This window comes from Onychomys torridus, chromosome 13 (genome assembly GCF_903995425.1).
Source record: "Onychomys torridus chromosome 13, mOncTor1.1, whole genome shotgun sequence".
Lineage (NCBI taxonomy): Eukaryota > Metazoa > Chordata > Mammalia > Rodentia > Cricetidae > Onychomys > Onychomys torridus.
In genome coordinates this window covers 68,882,514-68,905,938 of record NC_050455.1, presented here as the reverse complement: position 1 = coordinate 68,905,938, position 23,425 = coordinate 68,882,514, and the positions used below count along the sequence as shown (strand labels likewise).

General features: G+C 48.5%; 1 protein-coding gene across 3 annotated transcripts in view; it reads left to right on the top strand.

The window, feature by feature from the left end:
- Positions 1–21,672, top strand: part of Nfatc1 (nuclear factor of activated T cells 1) — a 107,673-nt gene extending 86,001 nt beyond the window's left edge. For 2 of the 3 annotated variants that reach the window (XM_036205176.1, XM_036205177.1), the window contains exon 10: positions 21,163–21,672. In XM_036205176.1, the coding sequence (XP_036061069.1) occupies positions 21,163–21,212 (50 nt within the window). In that variant the 3' untranslated portion in view covers positions 21,213–21,672. The remainder of the gene's footprint in view (positions 1–21,162) is intronic. The other variant, XM_036205178.1, reaches the window with a different exon arrangement.
- Positions 21,673–23,425: the final 1,753 nt, after the last annotated feature.

Below are 23,425 nucleotides of genomic sequence, written 5' to 3'. Positions count from 1 at the left end.
ATTAGAATGTTATATGAAAACCAGAGGAAAACATCACAAATGACCCAGAAACAAATACAGGATGTCAATACATAAGCAAAAACCCATAGCAAACTGGGCCTGGTTGACAAACTTAAATAAAAGATGGCACACTGTCACCAAGTGAAATTCACCCCAGTAGTGTGATGCTGGTTTTGTACCTGAAAAGCAATGTAGACTCCCACCTGGGTAGAATAAAAGCCAAATGTCGCCCAGTCATCTCAACAGATGGAATATCCCATCCCATACAATCCAAGCCCTCACCTGATGAAGATTGCCAGCCCACAGTGAACATCACACTAACTGAGAAAGGTGGAACCCCATTCTAACACAAAGAAAGAGGTAAGGAGTCCACTTTCACATACCATTCGGCATTGTTTTGAACAGGCCTGTGCAATCAGACAAGAAAAAGAAAAAATTAGAGAAAAATAAGTAAAATGTCTTCCTTTGTAGATACATGACCCCCAATGTAGAAAATCCTAAGAAATCTGCCTCTGGAAGAAAACAAACCCAATATTCAAATTTATTCGTAATCAGACATGAAATTAGAATACAGAGCACTTCTATATCTGCATGTAATAAATAATTTTAAACAAAACCAGTAGAGTCCCACTTATAATATTGTCAAGAGGAATAAGACATTTCAGAGCACGCTGACTAAAGCAGTGAGTGATACACAGTCCCCAGCACAGATGAGGGGAACTTCAGCTCTGAATAGACAGGGGCTACATGTCCATCAAGAGATGGTAAGTGACGGTGTATCAGCCTTCTCCAAGCTGATCTACAGAATCAACACAGCCTTTACCAGACCACAGCAGGGTTGCCCCTTGAAAGCGACGAAGTCTGAAAATATAGAGAGAATTTCCAATAGTCAGAATAGCCCAAACAATTTTGAAACCAGAGACCAAAGCAAGAGACATCACATTTGTAGATTTCAGAACTTGCTGTAAGCTACAGAGGTTGGGGAAATGGCTCCATGAGTAAGAATACCGAAGACGTGAGTTCAAATCCCCCCACACCCACATAAAGGGCTAGACAAGGTCACACGTGTCTGTAACCCTGGCATTAGGAGTAAAGGGTGAAAAGAGGAAGCTTGCTGGCACTTGTTGACAATCATCCTACCTCCAGATTCAGTGAGAGAATAAGGCCATGAGTGACGAAGTAGAACACCTCCTTTGGCCTCCATACATGTGCACAGACACTTATACTTACACATGCACATACACCAAACATACACTCTCACACAAAAATAAACCCCATACACAAAAGAATTGCTATAGTTCTTGAGACAGTGTGGCTCAGGCATAAGACACATACACCAGTGGAATGGCATCCAAAAATATATCTTTAGATTTATAGTAAACTGGTTTTTGACAAGGATATCAAACCATTTGATGGGAATAAAGACTAACCCTTTAAACAAATGCTACTGTATCAGTTGCATATCCAAATACAAACAAAGAAAATACATTACCACACATGCATGCCCGCACAAGCACACACACACACACACACACACACACGCACACACACACACGCACAAAAAAAAAAAAAAAAAAAAAAAAAACCACTTCAGTTGATTGTAGACTTAAAACTTCTTAGGAATGTGAGAAAAAGACTGCCATTGGGTTAAGCAAAGGCTTCTTAACATTAAAAATACAGATCGTAAAATAAAAACCTGACCAATTGAACTTCATCAAAATTCAGCATTGTTGTGTTTCAAAAAACACCACTGAGAAAGAGAAAAGATGAGCAGTGGCTGCCCAGTATCACACAGCTATCTGGGCAAAGACACTGCCCAGCATATACAAGGAATGCTTACAGTGCAGTCCAAACTGCCAGAGGTTGGGAAGCCATTTCTCCAGAGACGTGTAGTCATCTTAAGATGCTTTGATGAAGATGATATGTTTGTCAGTATTGGCCACATATTAAAAAAATGATCCACAAGGTTATGTCACTTGGGGACACAACACTATGACTCCTGTAGTCTGTATAGGTGCATTCTGTAATGTCCTCACAATGATGAAACTACCTAAGGACATGTTTTCCAGATTATCTCCCCATGCCATTGAGTAATACATGATTACATGTCCTTAGTCATTAGGGAATGAGAGTTGAAAATCATAGCAAGATTTCATTAGTATGACTGAAATAGCAAACTTTGTAGAAGATGTTGGGGAAGCAGAGTCCTGACTTATCACGGACAGGAGCAAGGTAGAATAGAGACTTTGGCAACTTCTTAAAAGCTAAAGTGAGTTTACCATTCTACCCATCTGTTGACTCCTAGACGGCACAAGTGTTCTTTGGCATTCTTTAGAACAGGCAAACTCTGGAAACACCTGCAGCATTCAGCAACTGGTGAATCGTCAGAAGTGTGGCACTCCCATAGATTCAAGAAACAGACATGGGGTCATGTTGGGCTCAGTTGGACTTGCAAGCCTGGAGCTGAGTAAAGAAAGATAGACAAATGGGCTGGTCCTCAATGTCAACTGTCTTTGGAAGGATGGGGCAGAGATCCACCATAAGTGAGGATAAGGAAGCTTCCAGGGATGTTCTGGAACACTCATTAGGATCACATAACTTCAAGCTGGATGTGGTGGCCCATGCTTATAATCTAGAAGGCTAAGGCAAGGGATTGTTGTGAGTTCAAGGCCAGCCTTGCCTACACAGCAAGACCCTATCTAAAAAAAAAAGAAGAATTTAAATAAACAAAAATAAATTTGTCAGTTTACTGAAATATCACTGGATGATACCTCTGAAGCAAGAGCATTACACTGTATGTAAAATACTCTTTCACAAGTCTGACGGGACCAAGGTTGCAGAGTACAACCTTCCAACTTTGTAAGTGAACTCTCTATGTGACCTATAGAGAGCTTCTCTGTGGCCTTGTATAGAGTGGCATGGAGCACCTTCCTTGTGGTCCTGCTCAGAGCTGGACTGCTGTGTCTCATCTGGGTCTTCCAGTAGGTAGAGGGGAGTGACGGACACCCTGATGGGCTCATCTCACTCCCTTGATGAGAGCCAAACTCAAGTGCAGTTTTGTGAGCTCTGTCAGCTGTTCAGAGTCCTTGAGGCCAGAGGAACAATGGCAAGTAGATGGTGTTCATGCAGTCTCTCTGCACTGTTCTTCAGTGTGTTAGAAGAAATCCTCCTACAATGTGGACCAACTTTGATGGCAGACATTCTTGTAGGACGTAAGCCCATGGGTCCTCATCTCTGACTAAAGGATCACTTTGAGAAGATAGGCAGAGGGTGGTGGACACCTCAGTCCAGGTCTCTTGGCATGGGCTGACTGAGCTTTCTGACACATCTGGTGTCTCTGATGTCATTTTGGTTGGCTGTATGGAATTTAGAAAATTCCTTTATTGTGTTCAGTTTTAGGCTTCTCTCTTTTTTTTCAGTTTTAGTTTTGAAACTGGGTTCTTCCTTCCTCCTAGATTATGAAGTAGCCACCAACACTTAGGGGTATCTGCCTCACCAGCCCCCAGGTCTAACAAGTCCGATACACAGGACAATAGGCCAGGCATCCAGGCCCACCAGAGGTTATCTATCCGCCAAGAGGCTTTGTTCTCAAGCCACAGACAGTACAGGGACCGTCCCAGTCGCTCCCTGGGAAGCGTAGCCTTATCAGCCCTGTTCTCACACTGCGAGGTGGTCTCCTCAGTCTCAGCCTATCCCTATCAGGTCTTCCAGCTGTTGCTTCAGATATGGCAGGAGGTTGGGGTCTGGAAAACACAGAGGACCAGGCTCGGGACCCTCCCAGAGCAGGCTGATTCAGGGAAGTGGGAGTGGGTCCCAGCCTGATGGCTATTGTGTCATCTGATAGTTGTGTGGGTCACCGGGGCTATGCTTCAAAGAGCCAAGGCTGCATTCACAAGTGACACTCAAGACAGGGTGATCTGCTGTACCCCCATGCCCCCACTCCCGTCTCCAACCCAGGACTCCTGCTTTTAAACTCCACTGGTTTGTTAATAACCCCCTTCTCTGTTTCTGCCCATAAAGTGGATGGGTCTACAGTTCAGTCTCACATGTCTCCACAAATGACTTTACCAGGTTGGAAGTTCACCCAGCAAGGACTGGAAAATCCATGGCAGAGGCTCAGTAGCAGGGTCTCTGCAGCAGGTCACTGCAGACAGAGTTCAAGCTGGGAGGAGCCCTTCACCCAGACACAGAGGCCGCCTTGATGACAGGCTGACTGGGCGCAGTATTCACTGGGCTGTGCCTCCAGAAGAATGGAGGTTGGGGGGAGGGGTGGGTGTGTGTGTGTATGAGTTCGTGCACACATAGGTATGTCGTGGGCACAGATCTGAGGAACTCTGTGTTGTGGTGGCTCTGCACGCTGTTTGCTGCCCTTGGCTACGCTCCCTGTTTTCACAGCATCCAACTTAGAATCGCCTGCATATGCTCTTTCCTTTTTTTTCCACAGTAGCTGTTACCAGAAAGCTGCAAACTACCGTATATCACTCCAGTTTAAGAACCTAAACTTTAAAACAAATTAAACTCTTGTTGACATTGTAATAAAACTCAGAACGAAGCTGAATGGCTCAGTAAAAGGGAACTTCAATTATTTTTGTGGATTTCAGATTGTTTCCCGGGTTCCCCAGACTCCGGGCGGGCCTGGGGAAGTGATTTCCTCTTGGCAGATGGCTGGAGAGAAAAAAAGGTGGAGGAAGGGCCGGGGTGAGGTGGCAGGCGCTGGTGAGGTCTGGGGAGAAAGCCAGTCTCAGGCACCTGGGTATTTGCTCTGGCCTGATCCACAGAGTCTGGAGTCAGGGGTGCAGGATGGGTGGGGGTTGGGTGGAGTGAAGACTGGGAAAGACACACGAATCTTCTTCGGTGTGTTTTCCCTGAAGAAAGGAGATCAGATGTGTGTCAAATCCTGTATGCTAACTAGGGGGTCCTGCTGGGTTCAGAGAAGCTAAAGGCAGCCTGCCTGCCCTGCTTGTCCCAACCTGGTGAATGGGTGAGGCAGCCTCTCATTTCCTTCTGTCTCTCTGTCTCTCGTGTGTGTGTGTGTGTGTGTGTGAGTGTGTGTGTGTGTGTGTGTGTGTGTCTGTCTGTCTGTCTGTCTGTCTGTCTGTCTGTCTCTCCTGTGTGTGTATGTGTCTCTCTGTCTCTCCTGTGTGTGTGTGTGTGTGTATGTGTCTCTCTCTGTCTCCCTCTCTTTATCTCTCTCTCTCTGACTCGCTCTCTGTCTCTCTGTGTCTGTCTCTCTTTGTATTCTCCTTGCCTCCAAATCTCACCCTTTCTTCCCCCGTCTCATTTCCCATTTCTCTCTTTCTTTATCTCTCACTTGTACCATGTCTGCCATCAGCATATTAACTGTGATGTTTGATTTTTCTTTTTTTAAGTATCTTTCTCTGGCTGAATGGAAATAGCTTTCCCCAGGATTGAGGGCCAGTTTTCCATCCTTCACGCTGTTTCCTGTTGTGGCCATGTAGAACTAAAGTGCCGCACCACAGCATGTGGATGGAGGGCAGGCAATCTGTTAATTTAAAGAACATCTCTTAGGAGGTGTGGCTGGGCGGGGGTGGTTCTTACCTGAGTTCCAAGCCAGGGGTGCTGGCCTTCCCCATGAGACCCTTGTGGTCCCTTCCCCAGCAAGCCACTTCCTGTCCCCTCCTCCTGCTTCCTGTTTCTCTGCTTTCAAGGCCAAACTGGAAATGGGGTTCATGACCTTCAGTTCATGATGTGCCAATGCTCCTGAGGCACCATCCGTGCACTCGGCTCTGCTTACCACTGGGCCCAGGTTGCCACCTCTCCCAAATCTAGCAGCTGGGCAATCTGAGAACTGACCAATCAGACAAGGAGCTGGCCCTGGGTCCCAGGTGGGCTCCTGGCCCAGCAAATGCCCTGTGTACCCATCTGGAAGCTAGCAGGCTCTGGACTTTGCTCCCTGTAGGACCTGTGCAGACGTGGGTTTCTCCTTAAGCAGCCTGGTGACCAGAACTTGATTCACTCAGAGTTTTCTGACAGAACCTCTAACTGTGCTTCTGTGTGTGAACAGACCTTGACATGGCGTCTACTGTTTGTGAGGAAAGAGAAAAGGAGACTGCAGGGAGCCCCTGAGCTCGGCAATGTGCTCCATAGGCCCCAACTCCTTTCCTGGAGTCTGTCTCTTTACCTGGGGAGTTTCCCATTCCCCCTGTCTCCTCACTATCCCTGTCTCTGCCATCTCCTTACCTGGGGGTTCCTCTCTCCCCAGTCTCCTCACTCAGAGACCCCTGTCTCCCTGGTCTCCCCGCCAGGGTCTCCGCCTCCCCTGTGTCTTCACCCAGACTCCCTCTCTCTCATTGGCATCTCAGTCAAGGAAGCCAGGCACACACAGTGTGTGGTCTGGGGAAGCTCCTGTGCTGCCTAGGTCAGCAGGACGCATTCTCAAACCCTCTCAGAATGCCTCTGGGCCTCAGACTGAGTCCTGGTATCCCAGGAACTAATCATTTGTTGTCTACATGTCGATCTTTATTTTGAAGATGTGTTTGAGGTTCCTCAGGTATCAAATTTAAGGGAGCAGAGGAGGAATTAATGCTAAAACTCCTGGTCACTGTCGGCAGCCCTTCAGGAGAAATTCCACAAATGCAGACAAGGCACAGATCGCAGAGCAGCAACGGCACCAGTGTAACGCTCAGATGCTCTGTCTGGGAAGCCTTACTCATCTCTAGTTCCAAGCCTCAAGGAAGAAAGCAAGTAGGATGATCTGCTGCAACCCTGGCTTCACCCCTGCAGTGTCGCCCACACTTCACCCCTGCAGAGTGTTCCACACTTCACCCCTGCAGAGTGTTTCACACTTCACCCCTGCAGGGTCGCCCACACTTCACCCTTCCAGTGTCACCCACACTCCAGCCCTGGTGCAGAGTGTTCCACACTTCACCCCTGCAGAGTGTCCCACACTTCTTCACCCCTGCAGTGTCGCCTACCTTTACCCCTGCAGTGTCGTTGCCCACACTCCAGCCCTGGTGCAGAGTGTCCCACAGACAGGTGTAGTTATTACATATCAGTTACAAATCCAGAATCCAGTCTTGGGAGCTAGATCAGCCATTCAAGTGCTTACCAAAAGGATCTGAGTCCATTCCCCAGTGCCCACATGACACAGAGGCTCACAGAGATCCTTGTAATTCCAGCTCTAAGGAGGTAAACAGAGAGACGGATGCCCGGAGCTCATAGCCAGCCAGCCTAGTTTTTCCTGTCATGTCTCTGTCTCAAAATAAGTTGATGGCATTCAGGAATGACAACTGAGACTGTTGTCTGGCCTCCACATATGTGTGTGTCTGCAGGTTGGTGTGTGTGTGTGTGTGTGTGTGTGTGTGTGTGTGTGTGTGTGTGTGCACGTGCACACACACAATATTCTTAAGCCTCTTTGTTACCACCATTGCAGGTCTATGAAACTATCTTGATCTCTGACTGCTCAGAGAGCTGGGTGGATGTGGTGAGAATATCTTACACAAGGAGAAGTTCAGCATCCGAAATTGTAACAGTGGGTGACAGGGAGGACAGTGCTCACTGTCCCCATGAGTTAGGATTAGATCCAGGCTCCTGCTTTGGATGTGAAGGATCTGAGATCACAACAAAACAGGCATGCTAGATGAGTGGGTAGGCTTCCCAGAAGACCCCCAACTCTCTGTGGCTATGGGAGTGGGGCTTGTAATGAAGGTGGAGCTCTGAGGACCGGCCCCTCTCCCAGCCAGGCTGCTAAGGTGTTAGACACTCCCACCTAGGTCCCTGAAGACCATGCTCCAGGCAGGGGGTGGAGGTGGTCCTTGAGACCCGTGGGGGTCCTTCAGTGAGGCCTGGAGTCGGGCCTCACGCTAGTGGCATATGTTAGTACACAAAGTCAATTAGAGCAGGTGCACACCAGTCCTGTTGATTTGATTTAGGTCTGAGGAAAGCTCCAGTAATGTGCAATTACAAAGAACTTAATGGCCCTTTATACTGAATGCAACTTCCATGGCATCTAATATACTTTGATGAATTGCTCATTATGTGCAGTGTTGGAATAGCCTCCATAAAGATTAATAATTGGATAATCAATACAAAAATTCAATCTTGGGTTGTTTTTTTTTTCACTCCAGGGTCAATATATGCTCAAAATCACAGGGTCTCATTTGCCTGTTTCTGACTCCTTCTTCCCTCTCCTTAATTTTCACGTTAGGAATCTCTGTTTCCTGTGCAGATCTCAGAACAGTGAAACAAGGTCTGTGACTGGTCACTTTGCCAGAAGCTGATGGCAGGTCAGACTCACTCTCAAAGTGGCTTCAGTTGGATGGGGAGGGGTCACACAAGATCCCTGAGGTCTCCTATCACAGGAGCTATGAGAACACAGGGGATAGGTTAAGTAGCCCTTTGTAGATGGTCAGGAAGGTAGCGGACATAAGGAAGTGTGGTCATGAGTGTCCTGGATGGAAGATTACAAGTTCCACATGGAGAAAAGTGTCCTGCATTCAGGAGGCAGAGGGCAGCCTGCAGAGTTGGCCAGGGCTGTGGGAGCTCAGAGTTCTATTCTGACATGCCTGACTGTGACTCAGGAGTTAATAGCCTTGGTAGGAGTTGATGGAGAAGGTATCCCCTGGCGATGCAGTGTATCCTAACTGATCTCAGGGACAAGAGCTGGCTCGGTATATCCCTGGAGCCTGCAAAGGGGTCAGCAGACTCACTAGTCAGTGTGAAGGAGAGGAGGCAGGCTGAGAGTCACAGCCAGAGAAGAGGAACCATCTCCCCTATAACCAGTGGTGAAACAGAAAGACAGGTCGCCTGGAGCTGGCAGGCCTCTTGGTATGGCAAGTCCTCTCAGGCAGGAACTTCTACATCTAGAGACTGACCAGCCACAGCTTAGCGTTAAGAGGATGTAGACTTCAGTGATGGAGAGAGCAAAGGATGATGCCACTCAGGATGAGTGGAAAGACAAGAAGGCAAAGCCAAGGTACCACCACAGCCATCTGGACTTTGGCTGAGATTGAACCCAAGACCCTGGCAGCAAAATGTATGGCAATATGATAGAGTCACAGGCTGGAGAGAGTGGTGCACAACTTTAATCCCAGCACTTGGAAGGCAGAAGCAGATAGGTCTCTGTGAGTTCAAGGCTAGCCTGGTCTGCATAGCTAGTTCCACATAGTGCTACATAATAAGAATAATGAGACTCCTTCTCCGGTTACTTTATGAAAACAAATGGACAGTTGAGTGGTGCATGCCTGTAGTCCTGGCACTGAGAAGACATGAGAAAGAGGGTCACATTCTCTATCCCTGTAAAAGTGGAATCAGATGGCAACCAAGTCCAACTAAATAGCAGCCTCCTATGAACTCAGGGCCCTTACTGCAGACTCTCTGAGATGAACCCACCCATCCTGTGCCTCTTGGCTGCATGGCTTCGCAGGGCTTTTGCCTAAGAGGCATGAGTTACAGCAGTAATAGCCAAAAAACAGGCCTGTAAAAGTCATATCGTTTACCAAAGATGAGAACTACATGAGTGTCATTTGAATTCCCTTTTCAGTGTCTGAGGAAAGCCCAGGCAAGCCATGTCAACTCCCACAGACTCAGAGCAATCAGGCCCAGCTGCTGCGGAGGTGACCTGTGCTCAGCAGGTGAACTCAAGTGGCTACCTTAGGTGGCCCCAGGGTTTGGGACCACCTACAGTCAGTATGTGTGCCTGGCTCTAAAACTGTGGGACAGGAGGGTCAGGAGCAACATTCTGCTCAGCTTGGCCTCTGTAACAGGATTCAGACCCCTGGGGGAGTATAAAGCCTCTTCAGCCCCTCTCTCTGCATTTCCATTTACAACATCTCTCCTTCCCTAATACCATCTGCTACTGAATCCCTGAGGAGCATTAAGTATCCCAAAACCTCAGCCATAATATCACTTTTAGCATTATGATTTCAGTTTTTAAGAAACAAATTCATGGGGCCAGAAAGATGGCTCAGTGGTTAAGAGCATTAGCTGCTCCTCTGGATCCCCAAAACCTACATGGCCGCTCACATCTGTATGTGACACCAGTCCCAGAGGACCTTCTTCTGGCTTCTGTAGGCGCTGCATGCACGTGGTACAGAGACACACATGCAGGTAAAACACTCATACACATAAAATAAAAATAAAGAAAAAATAAAACAAATTCATAATTGCTTCTTGGAATCTGGACAATATTTGGGACATTTTGAAGATGAAGACAATATGATGTCCTGAGGGATGTACACTTGGTTTTCAGCAGAGCAGCAGGGGAGAAATGTGTGTAGGACATCCTACTGAGCCATTGGAGAAGCCTCGGCCTCAGAATCTCCTGGTCCCCTCTGTGGACACTGCTGTGACATGTCTCAGACAGAACCCATGAATGTTCTGATTCCCCCAGGCTCATAGAATGGATGGAAAGGAGCACGGAGTCCTAGTCCCCCAGCCTCAGGCTGTGCTCACTATGACCAACTGGGCTGCAGAAGGAGTGGGGGACCTGTGGCTCATGAAGGCTGGGGATGTCAAGGTGGTGCCAGGTCCTAGAAGGTTGTGGGCATGGTGCCCATGTGGCCTTCACTGCTCCTGGGGACAGGGGTCAGTGACATCAGAAGGTAGATTGAGAGGTAGGTGTGTGCTGATTTAGAGCCTGGCCAATCACTGAGTCTTCCTCTCTGGTGTGTGTGTGTGTGTGTGTGTGTGTGTGTGTGTGTGTGTGTGAAGTCAATCTGAGGTGTCATTTCTCAGGAGCACTTTGTTCTTGAGACAGAGTCTCTCACTGGCCTAGGACTTTCTAAGTAGGCTAATCTGGCTGGCCAGTGAACCCCAGGCACCCTGTCTCTAACTCCACATCCTCAGCTCTGGGGTTACAAGAGCATACCCCAGCACGTGGCTTTTTCTGTGGGTTCTGGGGATTTGAACTTGAGTCCTCATGCTTGCTTTACAACCACACTACTGACATCTTCCTAGTGCTCCAGTGCCTCCTCGAAGAGGTGCTGGTCTTCAAATGTGAGTGTCCTCAACAAGCATATGATAAGCAGTGAAGGTTCCCTCACATTCACACCTACTTCATCTGCCCCGCCAAACGCCAAGGTGCCTGGGCTGTTCAAACATCAAATCCTGACCTCTTTCTCTCTGTACCTTTTTATCAGTGGCTGTTTCCTTACACGAAATGCAATGGTCATACCTGACAGACTTACTGAATGCCTCCTAGGTAATGTGAGGTTCTGGTTCAAGGTCAAATCAAGCAGGTCCCCCGTCCCATAAGCATAGGAGTCAGGCAGCTTTGACCTGTCTGTTTTGCTGAACGAGCAGCACCTGGTGACTCACACCTGCTGGGGACATTCAGCTGGGGTCTCCCCACACTCCAGGTGGAAACCAGGCTCCTGGAGGGTGGCATCTGCGTCTTGATGTGGTCCCTTGACTTTCTCACATGTCATATGTCAAACAGCCGCATGTGAGTCCCTCCATTTCTTCCTCTGTGTTGCAAAGGAAGGAGGGGCTGCCATTGTCTCTGTCCCCGAGACCCCTGTCCCACACTGAACCAGCCAGAACAGTGTGAGAAAGACCAAGTGGAAAGTCATACTGGTCGCTCTCCTTCAGGTCCACTGCTTTTATTTTCACTTAAATTTTTTGTTTTCGTTTCTCAATTCCATTAATTCTGTTGAATGGTAATTTCAAAATTTGGGGAGATATGTTTTACGTTTTTTAACAACACAAGGGAAGCCCTGGGGGGGAAAAATACTTGTTGGTGGTTTAATGGTCCTGGTGAGTAATTGCTGAATGGAGTTTGGCACAGATAAAAGAGCAGAGCAGATGATATGGAAACATTCTCCAGCCTGCATCAACTGGATGGCCAGGCCTGTGGAATCTCCCGCCACGTGGCCAACCCTGCTGGAGTTTCCACACGGCTGTCTGCGTGCTCGGGAGTTTTCAGGCTAAATAGGGAAGCAGGCTACCTACGGTAGGAAAATCGTTCCGTCTTCACAGCTGACAGTCCTGCGTAGAGGCAGTGCCTAGCAGCACTAGCCCCATTCCAGGTGGGGAGGGGGGAGTGATGTTTTATTAAAACTGTGACTTGTTGTCACTCACTCCGCTGTCCCACTCTCTCCTTCCAGAAATAGCAAGCCCCGTGGCGGTGGCTTATTATGATTAAAAGATAAAAATAAGTGGAGGCTGAGATAGACACAGGCCGCTGAGGTAAGATGAGTGCTTACTTTTTAATGGAAGTTGAGAAGCCGCACTGTTTCCACTGCTTCCCAAAGCATCTTTGAGGAAACCAGAAGCGTGGACCACATTCAGACATGCTGAGAGCGTGCACTTTCCAAGTTGAAGTGGTCATGACACATATACTGAAACCCTGTGTCCTCTGCCTGGATCACAGACACGGCACTGGGCCCACTGTCAGTGGGCAGTTGTGGGCAAGCAGACTGCTGGGCACAGGATGATGGCTGATCAAAGGATGCACTTGTGAAGGAGATCTCCATCCTAATACCTCGACCCTTTAATACAGTTCCTCATGTTGTGGTGACCCGCCCCCCTCAACCATAAAATCATTGTGTTCCTACTTCATAACTGTATTTCTACTACTCTTATGAATCGTGATGAAAATATCTGATCTGCAACCCTGAAGGGGTCTCGACGTCTGAGCTGAGAACTACTGCTGTAGGGGGCCTTGCCTTCTCAAGAAGTCTAAAAATTCTAGGAGTCCAGACCCGAGCCAACCCTGGATGGCTCCAGTATGCTGACGGTGGTAAAAACATCCCTTCCTCCCACTTCTACTCTCTAACCTCTCATTCGGATGGCATTTGTGTTGTAGCTCCTATCTAGGGCAGTACTTCATGTAAAACCCGAGTCTGTACACGCAGCATGTAGAAACATCAAGAGCTATGCACCCTACAACTCACCGAGAACACAGAGTGGCAAATACATGCATCATACCCCCTGGAAATGAAAGTCAAGGCAACGGAAACGTGTATACTAAGAGTTTCAACCACCATCATTACAGGCTTCTCTTGTTCCGAGAATCATTATATTGTAAAAGTTCAAGGCGGCACATACAAGGCACTTCTCAGAAGCAGTTATTTAAGAATTGCCTTCAACTTTAGGTATTTCTAATTCTGCCCACCTAAATCACTATCCTCTTAGATGCCAGGTCTAACTTTAGCTAAAGGTTTTAGCTAAAGGTGCATTTTCTGGGAAGGTTAACGAATACTTTTTTTTTGCAATTATCTTTTAGTCATAGGAATGCCCTTCCTGTTTGGTTTCACTCCCCCAAAAAGTTATTTTGGCTTTTCTTAAAAATAAAAACACTCTCAATGGCTTAAAGTCTGGGGGGAGGGGGAACCATGCATTTTTCTGTCCCTCAGAGAAAATGGAGTCAGCGAGTAGCCACTGCTTTTGTGGCATGTGCTTGTTTGTATGTGTCATCCCATGTGGGGGACCCCTGGGACCTCACATGGTCCAGTGTGGGGTTCTGTAAGGATTGTTCAGGCTTTGCTTCCCATCCTGCTTCTGTGGAAAAGATGAAGAGTGCTCTGAGGAGAGTCATCTCTCCAGAAATGAAGGGTTGTTTCGCGCCTGTAGGCGGTCCTTGGTTAGGGTCCCGGGTTTGTGTCACGGGTTCCTGAGGCTAGAAGTACAGCTGCTTTCTTTGTTGGAGCCAATGTCACTGGTGAAGGAGCAAGATGCCTGTGCCACTAAGTGAACAGTATCTATGTTAATCAGAGGAAAGGGTTTAGATGCTACAGCATTGGTGTTTTGTTTTGTTTTTTTAAATATGGCCCTTATCTATGCTTAGTAAATGTTTTGAATGTGAAAGTAATTTTACGTGGGCTGAAATTGATGAACCAGAATTCTAATCCTTTAAGTCTGAATCTAGTGTCTAAGAACGAAAATCGCATCTGAATATCATCAAAAACAAGTTTTACCTGTCTCTCCCGGTTCCTCATTCCCTGGGCTGAGGGTGACCCCCCTCCCCAGCATGGTGGTATTCAACTGGTCTCTTAACATAGTTGGGTCACTGCTCATCCTCAGATAGTCCCACCAAGAAAGAGGGACACATGGACCACGTGGGCATGTGGGGGGCCCGGTAGAGGGGGCTCGGATGTGTCAAACCGCCATTTTCCCCGTTTTGCCCAGATCTCACAGCTACGTCTGACAAGAGCTTACGAAGCCAATGCTAGCACTGACCTGAAAACCCAGAGCAGATGTTTGCTCTGATAACCAAGGTACACATGCACCCTTCAGGGAATCTGTAGGATAATGTTCCCAAGCCCAAGGTGAAGCTGCAGCTACCGCTGGGTAGCCATTTTGAGCCCTCTGCATGGGTTTGGCTGAGCTGTGCGGTTCTACTCTGCTTTGCATTCGATTCAGACCTTGTGACTTCCAATGCACCGCCGGGGCTTTTCCTCCTTCTTCTGACAGTCAGTGACTAGAAAGTTCACCAGGGAGCACTAGCACCATTGTGACCGTCAGACCCGAGGATTTGGATGAGTGTCGGGTGGGTGCCATTGCTTTGCCCTGTAGAAACCTGGGAAAGGCTTATATTCCCTAAGGGAGTCACAGCCAGTCTTCCTGTGACTGTCTGGGAGCTGCCGAGTGACAGTACCACACCCACGGGCTGCTTCCCACCTGTCTGCCTTTCCTCACCACCTGAGGACCAGCACAGCCTGACCACTAGGTGGTAAGACCCATAGTGACATGAGACTCCTGGGAGCCACACCAGATGAGGCTCGCGAGCTGTTCACCCCCTATGTGATGGGCACTCGGTGGATGTTAGGTGACTTAGGGAGGCAAGGTAAGGTACTCACAGTGGAAGCAGGCTGCCGTCACCCCTGATTTGAGACTTTCACCCAGGGCCATTTATTTTTCCATTAGCTGGCTGAAGGACGTAAATAATGGGAGACCCTGGGGCCTGCTGCCCTTCCCCACCACACCTCCCTCTCACCACAGCTTTCCCAGGCCCAAGGTGGGTTTTCTGAAGAAAAGTCTTGGATCCTCCACACAGAAGGTTACCCACAAGTCTGAGTGATGTCCCCTCTAGCCTGCAGATACTCTCGGGAAATACGTGATAAGGATTGTGCTTACTACAAACAGCATCAGGGTATATGATGGGTTTCAGGTGTTCCTTTCTTCCTGGGGTTCTTTTGTACCTCCACTCTGATCACAGGACAGTTACTTTCTGCTTAAAGATGTATCACTGCCACTCAGCAGAGTGTCCCATCACAGACACAGTCAACTTGTCTAGGACTGTCGTAAAGCTGTGTGAGGTGGACTGGGTGGAGCCCTCGAGGGGCAGGATTGGAGGAGGTCAAACTTTAAAATGAGGCCAGAAGCAGAGAAATGATGATCACGTGAGGTTGGAGCCTTCTCTTAAAGGTGGCCTCGTCTCATCCCCCGCTGTTCATATCCAAGAATAGCCCACCAGACCTAAGCTCACCACCACACTGCAACAGTGTGACAGCAGCTTCGGAGAGTGTGCCAGCAGGTTTCCCCAGGGCCAGTTTGACTACCTGCATCTCTGAGGGGTTTGTTCACTGGCTGTCTGCCTCGTTGCAGGAGAGACACTGACCCTAGGGCTGTTCGCTCTTTCAGTGTCCCAGGAAACTAGTGACAGCCCGGCCTTTGTGGGGTTCTGTGACTGTTTACCTCAATCTGCCCACCTTTTAAAAAAGACGTAAGTGAGGGAGAAATGACAGAAACAAACAAACCAAGCCAGCTTTTCTGCCCCACAGAAGCCCAGTGTTTGTCATGAGCTGGTGATGGCGGCATGCGTTGGTGCCCATTGCTTTGTTTCATTTGAACAGGCGCAGGCAGCAGGGAAAGAAAGTAATAGTAAATACAAGCATTGCCCGCAGAGACAGAAACCGTGCCCTGAGGAAGCTTTGCAAGTTAAAGCGGTGAAGACCGGGGACGGCATGGGAGCACGTTTAGAAGAAGGAACTGGCCACAGGATTCCAGAAGCCTGCATCCCTCTGTCCCTGTCACCTTCTCTGCAGACCCCGGGTGACCAATCTAGGCTGTTGATGAGTTTCCTAGTGAAGCATGTTTTCAAAATTCACATCTAACCTGTGGACTTTGCAGTGGGAACACAGGCAGCAGATGCGGAGGACTGGGTGGGATTCTGCATGCTGCATGTGAGATGCACAGACCCAGACCCAGCTCCGTAGACCACAGCAGCTGGAAAACAAGAGCCACCGATCCCCACACGGCCTTCTGTGGTGTCTCTCCCTGGCAGAATTGGTTACTTCAATATCTGCCTTATTCCCTACCATGATTGCTGCAAGCACCCCCAAAAATCCAGACTGAAGCCTAAACCCCACAGAGGGTGTGTAAATGGTAGACAAGATAATTGTTCATTATTAAGCAATTAATAATTGTTAAAGTTTGACTTAAGACCCTCAGTCAACAATGTCAGGTGACTTTGCCTCAAAGCTTTGTCCTTCCGAGGACAAGAGAGAGGTGGTAACAGGCATGCTCTCGTGAACCCTTGTTGCTTGGCGATTTTCTCTGCAGTGACACAAAATCCACAAGTGACCAGAGAGTGATGTGAACTCTGACTCTCATGGGCACCTGAGATTGTCCCACCAGTTTTCTGGCAGGGCACTAAGAAGGAAGACAGCAGCTGTAAGTGTGACCATCTCACTTGGGGAGGACTTTCTGCCTCACTTGGGGAGGACTTTCTACCTCACTTGGGGAGGACTTTCTGCCTTGCTAGTGATTTGCACAACTTGTAAGTGACTAGCCAAGGAGGCTCTGTGCAGAGCTGGGAAGACCCTCATTAAGATGTCCAGGTCCTGTGAGCACAGGTTGAAGTCTATGCCTACACTTTGAACTCTTTAGTTTTTATACTTGAGAAAGAAATTGCTGACTTTCTATTTCACTCAATTCCAGGCATGCACACAGGAGTGGGTGTGAGTGTGGGTATGTAGATGAGATTCATAGGGACGCACGCAGCCTGTGGGCACATCCCAGGTTATTATAACAATTCAAAGTGCCACATACATACTTTAGAGAAAAAAAAAAAAGCAATAGTTTCCACCTTAGGAGCATTTTAGAGAAAATCAAATATAAGGGGAAAAAACCCTCCTTACTTATTAAATTGAATTGTGGTCTAACAGTTTGCCACATCCTGTTAAGGGACATCTGACTAAGTGAGCAGAGGTTCCTCTTTCAGGCAAGTCGTGAGGGTCACATGTCACCTGCAGTTCAAAACACCTCTATAAAGAGAGGCCTTCTTGTCAGTGGAAAAGCTGAATAAGAAGATGGAAATCATCGGTGGAGAGAAGCCACGGTGGGAACTCGTGGGTGTCATTGCCACAGCTGTATCAGAGAGAAAGCCACCCCAGAGGGACCAGCAGAGCCAGGGAAACGTGGGCCGATAGGGACCCAGAGTGGTGACCTCATGGAAGAGAAAGTGGTAGCAGGAAAAGAATGGAGGAGGGGGTGACCAAGTTGTTGGCCAGCCATCTGTCCACTGCACCCCCTCAGGTGTGCCCCTTGTCCACCTGTAAAATGGAAGCACAGGTGACTTCACAGGGGCTATCACAGACATGCCTAGAGAAATGCACTCTTCCGTCTTATAAATAGCTGGGTGGGTGGCGATCACCACTGCACTACTTCCATCCCAGCAGTATGGACAGTTGTATGGAATTCCACTAGAAAGCAGGCACCCGTCTTTGCTGTCCATCAGCTGCTGCCTGCCCCACTCAGTGCCATGGGCAGCTTTGGGAAAGCTCTTACATGGGGGGATGCTTGTGCTCATGAAACTTCATGATCCACTGGACATCGTGAGCCTGACCAACAGCCGGACATGGGACACTTCCAGCCCATGAGTGTTGGGGCAGGGAAGCTGGTCAGCCACCTGAAGTCATGTACAACAATAGGTGCTCAGGGACTGGCCTTGAGCTCTCCTGAGCTCTCGGTGGTAGCCCCAAACAAGACTGAGAAAGCTGCCTCCAGTGGGGGACCCCTGTGGCTGAAGACCACTGAGTAATTTCCCATCCCTCAGTAGGGCTCTCCCTTTGAGGCTCAGGTGCCCCAGGAGGCAGCAGGGGGAAGCCCGCATCTCATGTTTCTTCCTCTTTTACCTTTAAAGCAATTTTTTTGTGGTCTTGTCAGGCCCATGAGTAACTAGAAGATTCTCAGCTGCTTTTGATGTCTCTGACCCAAGCCATCACCCTTATTGCTCAAAACTCCCATGGTCCACAGTTGCTCTTCAGGTCTTCTTTGGGCTCCATTTTTATTACTGCTCGGATTCCGCTCCTGGTCCACCATCACGCTACCTTAGGCCACGAAGTTACTCCTCCAACTTCCCTCCTTCCATTGTTAGGATGCCTCAGGCTTCTCTCTTAAATCTTTTTATCTCATAGTATTTCTCGGACTTCCCTTCTTTATCAGCTTTCCTCCTCAGTTCCCTCTCTCTCTCTCTCTGTGTGTGTGTGTGTGTGTGTGTGTGTGTGTGTGTGTGTGTGTGTGCACATACGTGTGAGTGCGTGCCTCGGGCATACAGGGAGGCTGGAGGAAGATTTGGGTCCCCCATTCTACCACTCTCCACCTCACTTCCTTGAAACGGGGTGTCATTGAACCTGGAGCCAGGCCGGCAAGCCCTTGTGATCCTCCTCCTGCCTCTGGACCCCACAGTGCTGGGGTTCCAGGTGCGTAGCCACACCTGGCTTTTTAACGTGAGTGCTTGGGATCTGCACTCAGGTCCTGACAATTGAACAGTAAATACCGTCACTCACTGAGCCTTGGCCGCAGGCCCTCCCATCCTTCATTATTATCCCCCCATACTGTCCTTGCTCTCCTCCTCGTTATTGCTCCTTAGATCTCTCATTTCTCACTGGGCTTCTCCCTTGTTCTCCTCAACACGATTCTTTATGCCTCCTTCCCTCATCATTGCTGTTCTTCAAACTTCTTTTCACTACTAAGCACCGCTAGTGGAATGATCGGTCTGTTATTCAATCTATGCTATGATTTGAATTGAGCAAAGAAGTGCTGGTTCTCTTGGCATAATTCATTTGGTGCCTCACTTCTTGTACGGAGCCTTGTTGAAATGTATTTGGAGGGGTCAGGGATTTAGCTCAGAGGTAGAGAGCTTGCCTAGCAAGCACAAGCCCTGGGTTCGATCCTCAGCTCCAAAAAAAAAAAAAAAAATGTATTTGGAACCCACGAAATTGCCTCTGCCTCTAAGTGGTGGCTCATCTTCCGAGTCCTGGCGTTTCATACTCTGCAGGCATCTGTCCCAACCCCACATGCCCACCTGCCACTCAGAGAGGGTCACCAATCCAGAGGCCCAGGTGCAGCGTTCGTCTTAACTCTGCCTTTGCCTGGGAACCCAGTCTGGGCAATGAGCACCCAGAGCCCTAATGCACTCAAGGCTTGGAGACAGTGTGAGACACCCTGGCAGTCAGGCACAGCTGTCTGTCACCGGAACAAAGATGGGTGTGGCACGGTGGAGGGGGCCGTGGCTTGTCTCCACCCCCGCACAGAAACCCTCTGCACACAGCTCTGTGCTTCATCAAGTGTCTAAGCCCTTCTGACTTGGCCCCGAGAAATCCTAATTTCAGGCAAGTCTTTTTCCACCTTAAAAAAAAAAAAAAAAACAAGAAAAGAAAGGAAAGGAAATTTGTGGTCTTCCTTTGTCAGCTGTTCTTCGACATGACGCCGATGAAATAGAGTATAAAGTAGACAGGTGCACCTCTTCCAGGAGTTCTACACAAGTGAAAGGCAAAGATGAATGAAATGCCTCTTGTCCCAGGGAATCCCTGCTGGGGAGCCAAACGTAAAGCTCAGCCCGAAGAGGTTGGCAAGAGAGCCTGAGAAAAGCCTTGTGGACTCGGAAGGGATTCAGGAGGGCCATGTGGCTTGCACAGAGCAGACGGCCCTTGGTCCTCCTGGGGTCCCTGCTGCCCAACTGCTTCTCAGGGCTGTGCAGCGGGCCCCGCACCCACACCCCAGTATCATGGAAAATGTTGGTAGCTAAGGAGCTACCAGGGCACACTCCAGGGACAAGCTGAGTCCTGATTGCTGGCCCCAGACCAGCCTGTGAGCACCTGGGCCCTGTTATTCCTCATTAGTGGCTGTGAAGTCACAGGGCCAGAGGGAGCCTGCCTGCCTTCTGGTATTTTCCACACTAAAGACTGAGCCCTCTCCATCGTGTGCTGGATCCTATGGTCAAGGATCAATCCTGGATCTGCACAATGAAGCTGGCCAGGAAGCAGTCCATGGTTCATCTTTGAAAGTGCGACTCTTGAGGCAACAGCTTAAGGAACTCCCCTAGGCAGGGGAGTCCAGGAGCAGCAGTGGCCCTGGTGTAGGGAACCTCATGCTTGTAAGTCTCTTGCCAGGCAGCCCCCCTTTGGGCGAGCCTGAGCTCCGTGTGCCGCCAGGCTTCCTTCTGCTATCAGTTCCCATGACACAATTCCTGGTTCCCCCAATTGCATTTTATTATTGTTATTCTTAAAACTATTGCTGGGGAAGGGGTGTTGAAAGGCAGTTTAGGGAAGGGAGGGGTGATGGAGCACACGCCCCCTGATGGCTCCAGGAAGTGTCCTCAGACAGGCCGGGGCCTCCATCAGGGAGCTGTAGGGCTTATCTAGGTGCGGGGTGGGTGTTCCAGCCCATGGGGAAGGGAAGCCTGGGTGGTTCCCTGACGTCAGCGGGGGTGCCCTGCCTTCAAACTCTGTTAGAAAAATGGGACCTGGTGACAGCTACCCAGTGACATTTCCTATCTCGTTGTGGATCAGGTGGTTGGGCAGAGAGAGGCAGGGTGGAGAGGGAGGGATGTTGTGCTGTTTGCTGGCAATGGCCTTCCCTACCTTCTCTCATTTCCTGTCCGTCTGCCAAAAATCACACACTGACAGTGGCCATCACTGGCTTGTGGGGGCCACTGTGACTTGACCCTGTGCAGAAAAACAAATGAAGTATCCCGAACAAAGGGAGGGTCATGACCATGGTAGATCCCACCACCTTCTGTCCCAGCCACTGAGCACACCAGGGGGGGTGTTGTGGTGCGTCAACATGTTGTTTCATAAACTTAGGGAATATCCTGGAGTTGACTCCTGCCCTGAAGAAGGTATTCTGGGGCATCTCAGCGCCGCAGACTGAATATAACCCGTTAGAAATGTGGTTGTTGGCATCCCCTGCTATTAACTTGGAGGTTGGCAGTGAGGGACCATTTCCCTAACACCCTCTCCTCTCGTTTTCTTGCAGTAAATGAAATCATACGCAACGACCTCTCCAGCACGAACCCCCACTCCTAGATCAGCGCGTCAGAGCTGGCAGAGCTGTACAGAGTTGGCTCAGTGCAGACCACTGGCCTTCAGCAAGCGAGACTTGGATGAAATAAACTGAACCCACATCTGCTACCACTCAGAAACCCCAGCTTACCGAATGCTAGGAGCTTGTGTCTGAAGAAGGAGCTCTCTAACAAGGATGGAGTGAGTAGAAGAGGAGGCCATGGCAACTCTTGAGAGAAACGTCATCTCAAGGAAAGAGAAGGGCTGGCCAGTGAGGCCAGGGGCAGATGCTGGCCCACGAAAGAAGGGCCTGTGTGGCAGGCAGACTGACCCCAAGGCTGACCCTCCTGCCCACTGGATTAAAACACAGGAAGTGCCTTATTTCACCCGACCACCACACCAGGGCATTGTGGAAGCAAGCATTGAATTTTCTACCATGAGAGTATTTGTAGGAGCCAAAGCTATTTAAAAACAAAAAAAAAAAAAAAAACAAAAAAAAAAAGGAAAAAACACTTTGTTAGGAGCCTTTATCCTTTGTATTAATTGATAGGATTCTGGTAAGCTATGGCTTCCTACTTATTTCTAACCTTCCTGGCTGTCTACATGGTTCGCCTGCCTTATCCAGTGCATTTTAGAGGTCTTCCAATTGTCACCTCGACTCTTCCATTATCTGCTCCCTCCTCCGTGTGACTAAAACCACAAGTTTGTTAATAATAGCATGCTGAGATTTTCTTGTTCTTAATCTGGCTTCAAACATAGTGAAAAGAGGTTGAACAACACAAGACAGGATCCTGGACAGAACAGAGCCTGCCTGCTACAGGACAGGACCTTGTGTTTGCATGCATGTACATACAGGCATATATTTATGTATAGATATTCAAGAACAGAGATGGCAACGACTAGTCCATGTCCAGGGGGGCTTCCATGTTAGCAATAATGAGTGTCCACCTTGAGAATGCATCTCAGAGTCCAGACCTGATTTCCCAGCACCTTCCATCAGGGTCTGTGACCCCTGAACAGGCAGGTGGTGTTTTCTTATCTCATGTAGTTACTGAGCACCCTAGACTGCAGTAGAGCTGTGCTCAAATGCCCACAGGCTGCCAAATGGCCAAGTCTGAAAGTGGTTGTAAATAACCATTACTAAAGGAGTGTAATATATTTGTTCAATTATAAGATTATTATTTCACAGAAGCCTTATAGCTCTCTGCTTCATCTAAGAAAACAATTACCAAAAACAATGTTTCTATATGCAGTCTGTGGATAGTGTGTTTTCAGGTTAGTTACTGGTAACAGATAGGCTGGTGTCGGCTTTGTGTAATTAGCTGCTTATTACAGTTACTAGCAGTGACCTATTATTTCTTATAACCAAAAAGCACGGTTTAATTAAAACATGTTTAATGATTGTGCCTTAGGAGTTAATGCCCCCTTATGGAACATGCCTGAATTGCACCTGTGGGTGGAAGTTGTAAGTTAGTCACAGACAGAGTCATGACAAGAAAAGCTCTCTCACAGGAAGATGCATCTTTAAAATGATCGTCTGTACAATGGTGTCTTACCTTTCTCCAACTCACAGAAAGAAACAAATGTCTGAAAGCCATATTGAACGTCTTCACACGACTGTGAAGAGCCGACGTGCGCCGCCTTGTACACACATAGCTCCTGGCCGCCTGCAGGCTGCCTCCCGCCTGCATCTAGTATGTACCTGTGTTTATTAGCATCATGGAGTTGCATGAACCATTCTTAGTAGACTGTCATATGAAAGCAAGCGTTTGAAGTATTGTGTCTGCCCTCTTTGTAGTTAGGAAATGGATCCAATAAAGCAGTATTTTTTTCTTTTTTTTCTTTTTTTCCTTTTTTTTCTGGACAGTCTGTATGAGAGTGGTTAGGGTCACTCTGCTCTCTTCTGTGTTGCATGTGAATGTGGGGATCAGGGACAAGTGCCTTACAAAGTGGGTCTGGCTGGTCACACATCATCTAAACACAGGAAGAAGCGTGTCTTCCCTTCCTGAAAGAAACGAGTGGATATTTGGTAGCGTTTCCCGGCATTGTAAACAAAACACTTCAAAAATGCTCATCCAGTCTAGGTGGGGAAGGAACTTCTGCTTATACCAAATACTTTCACTCAGAGAGAGACTTTGGGTGAGGCTCTGCCACCCACGTGCTCACTTGAGATTGGACAAGTTACTTTAGCAAGAGAGTGCTTGTGCTCTGGTAGAGGCAGCCTGTGCCTCCTCTCT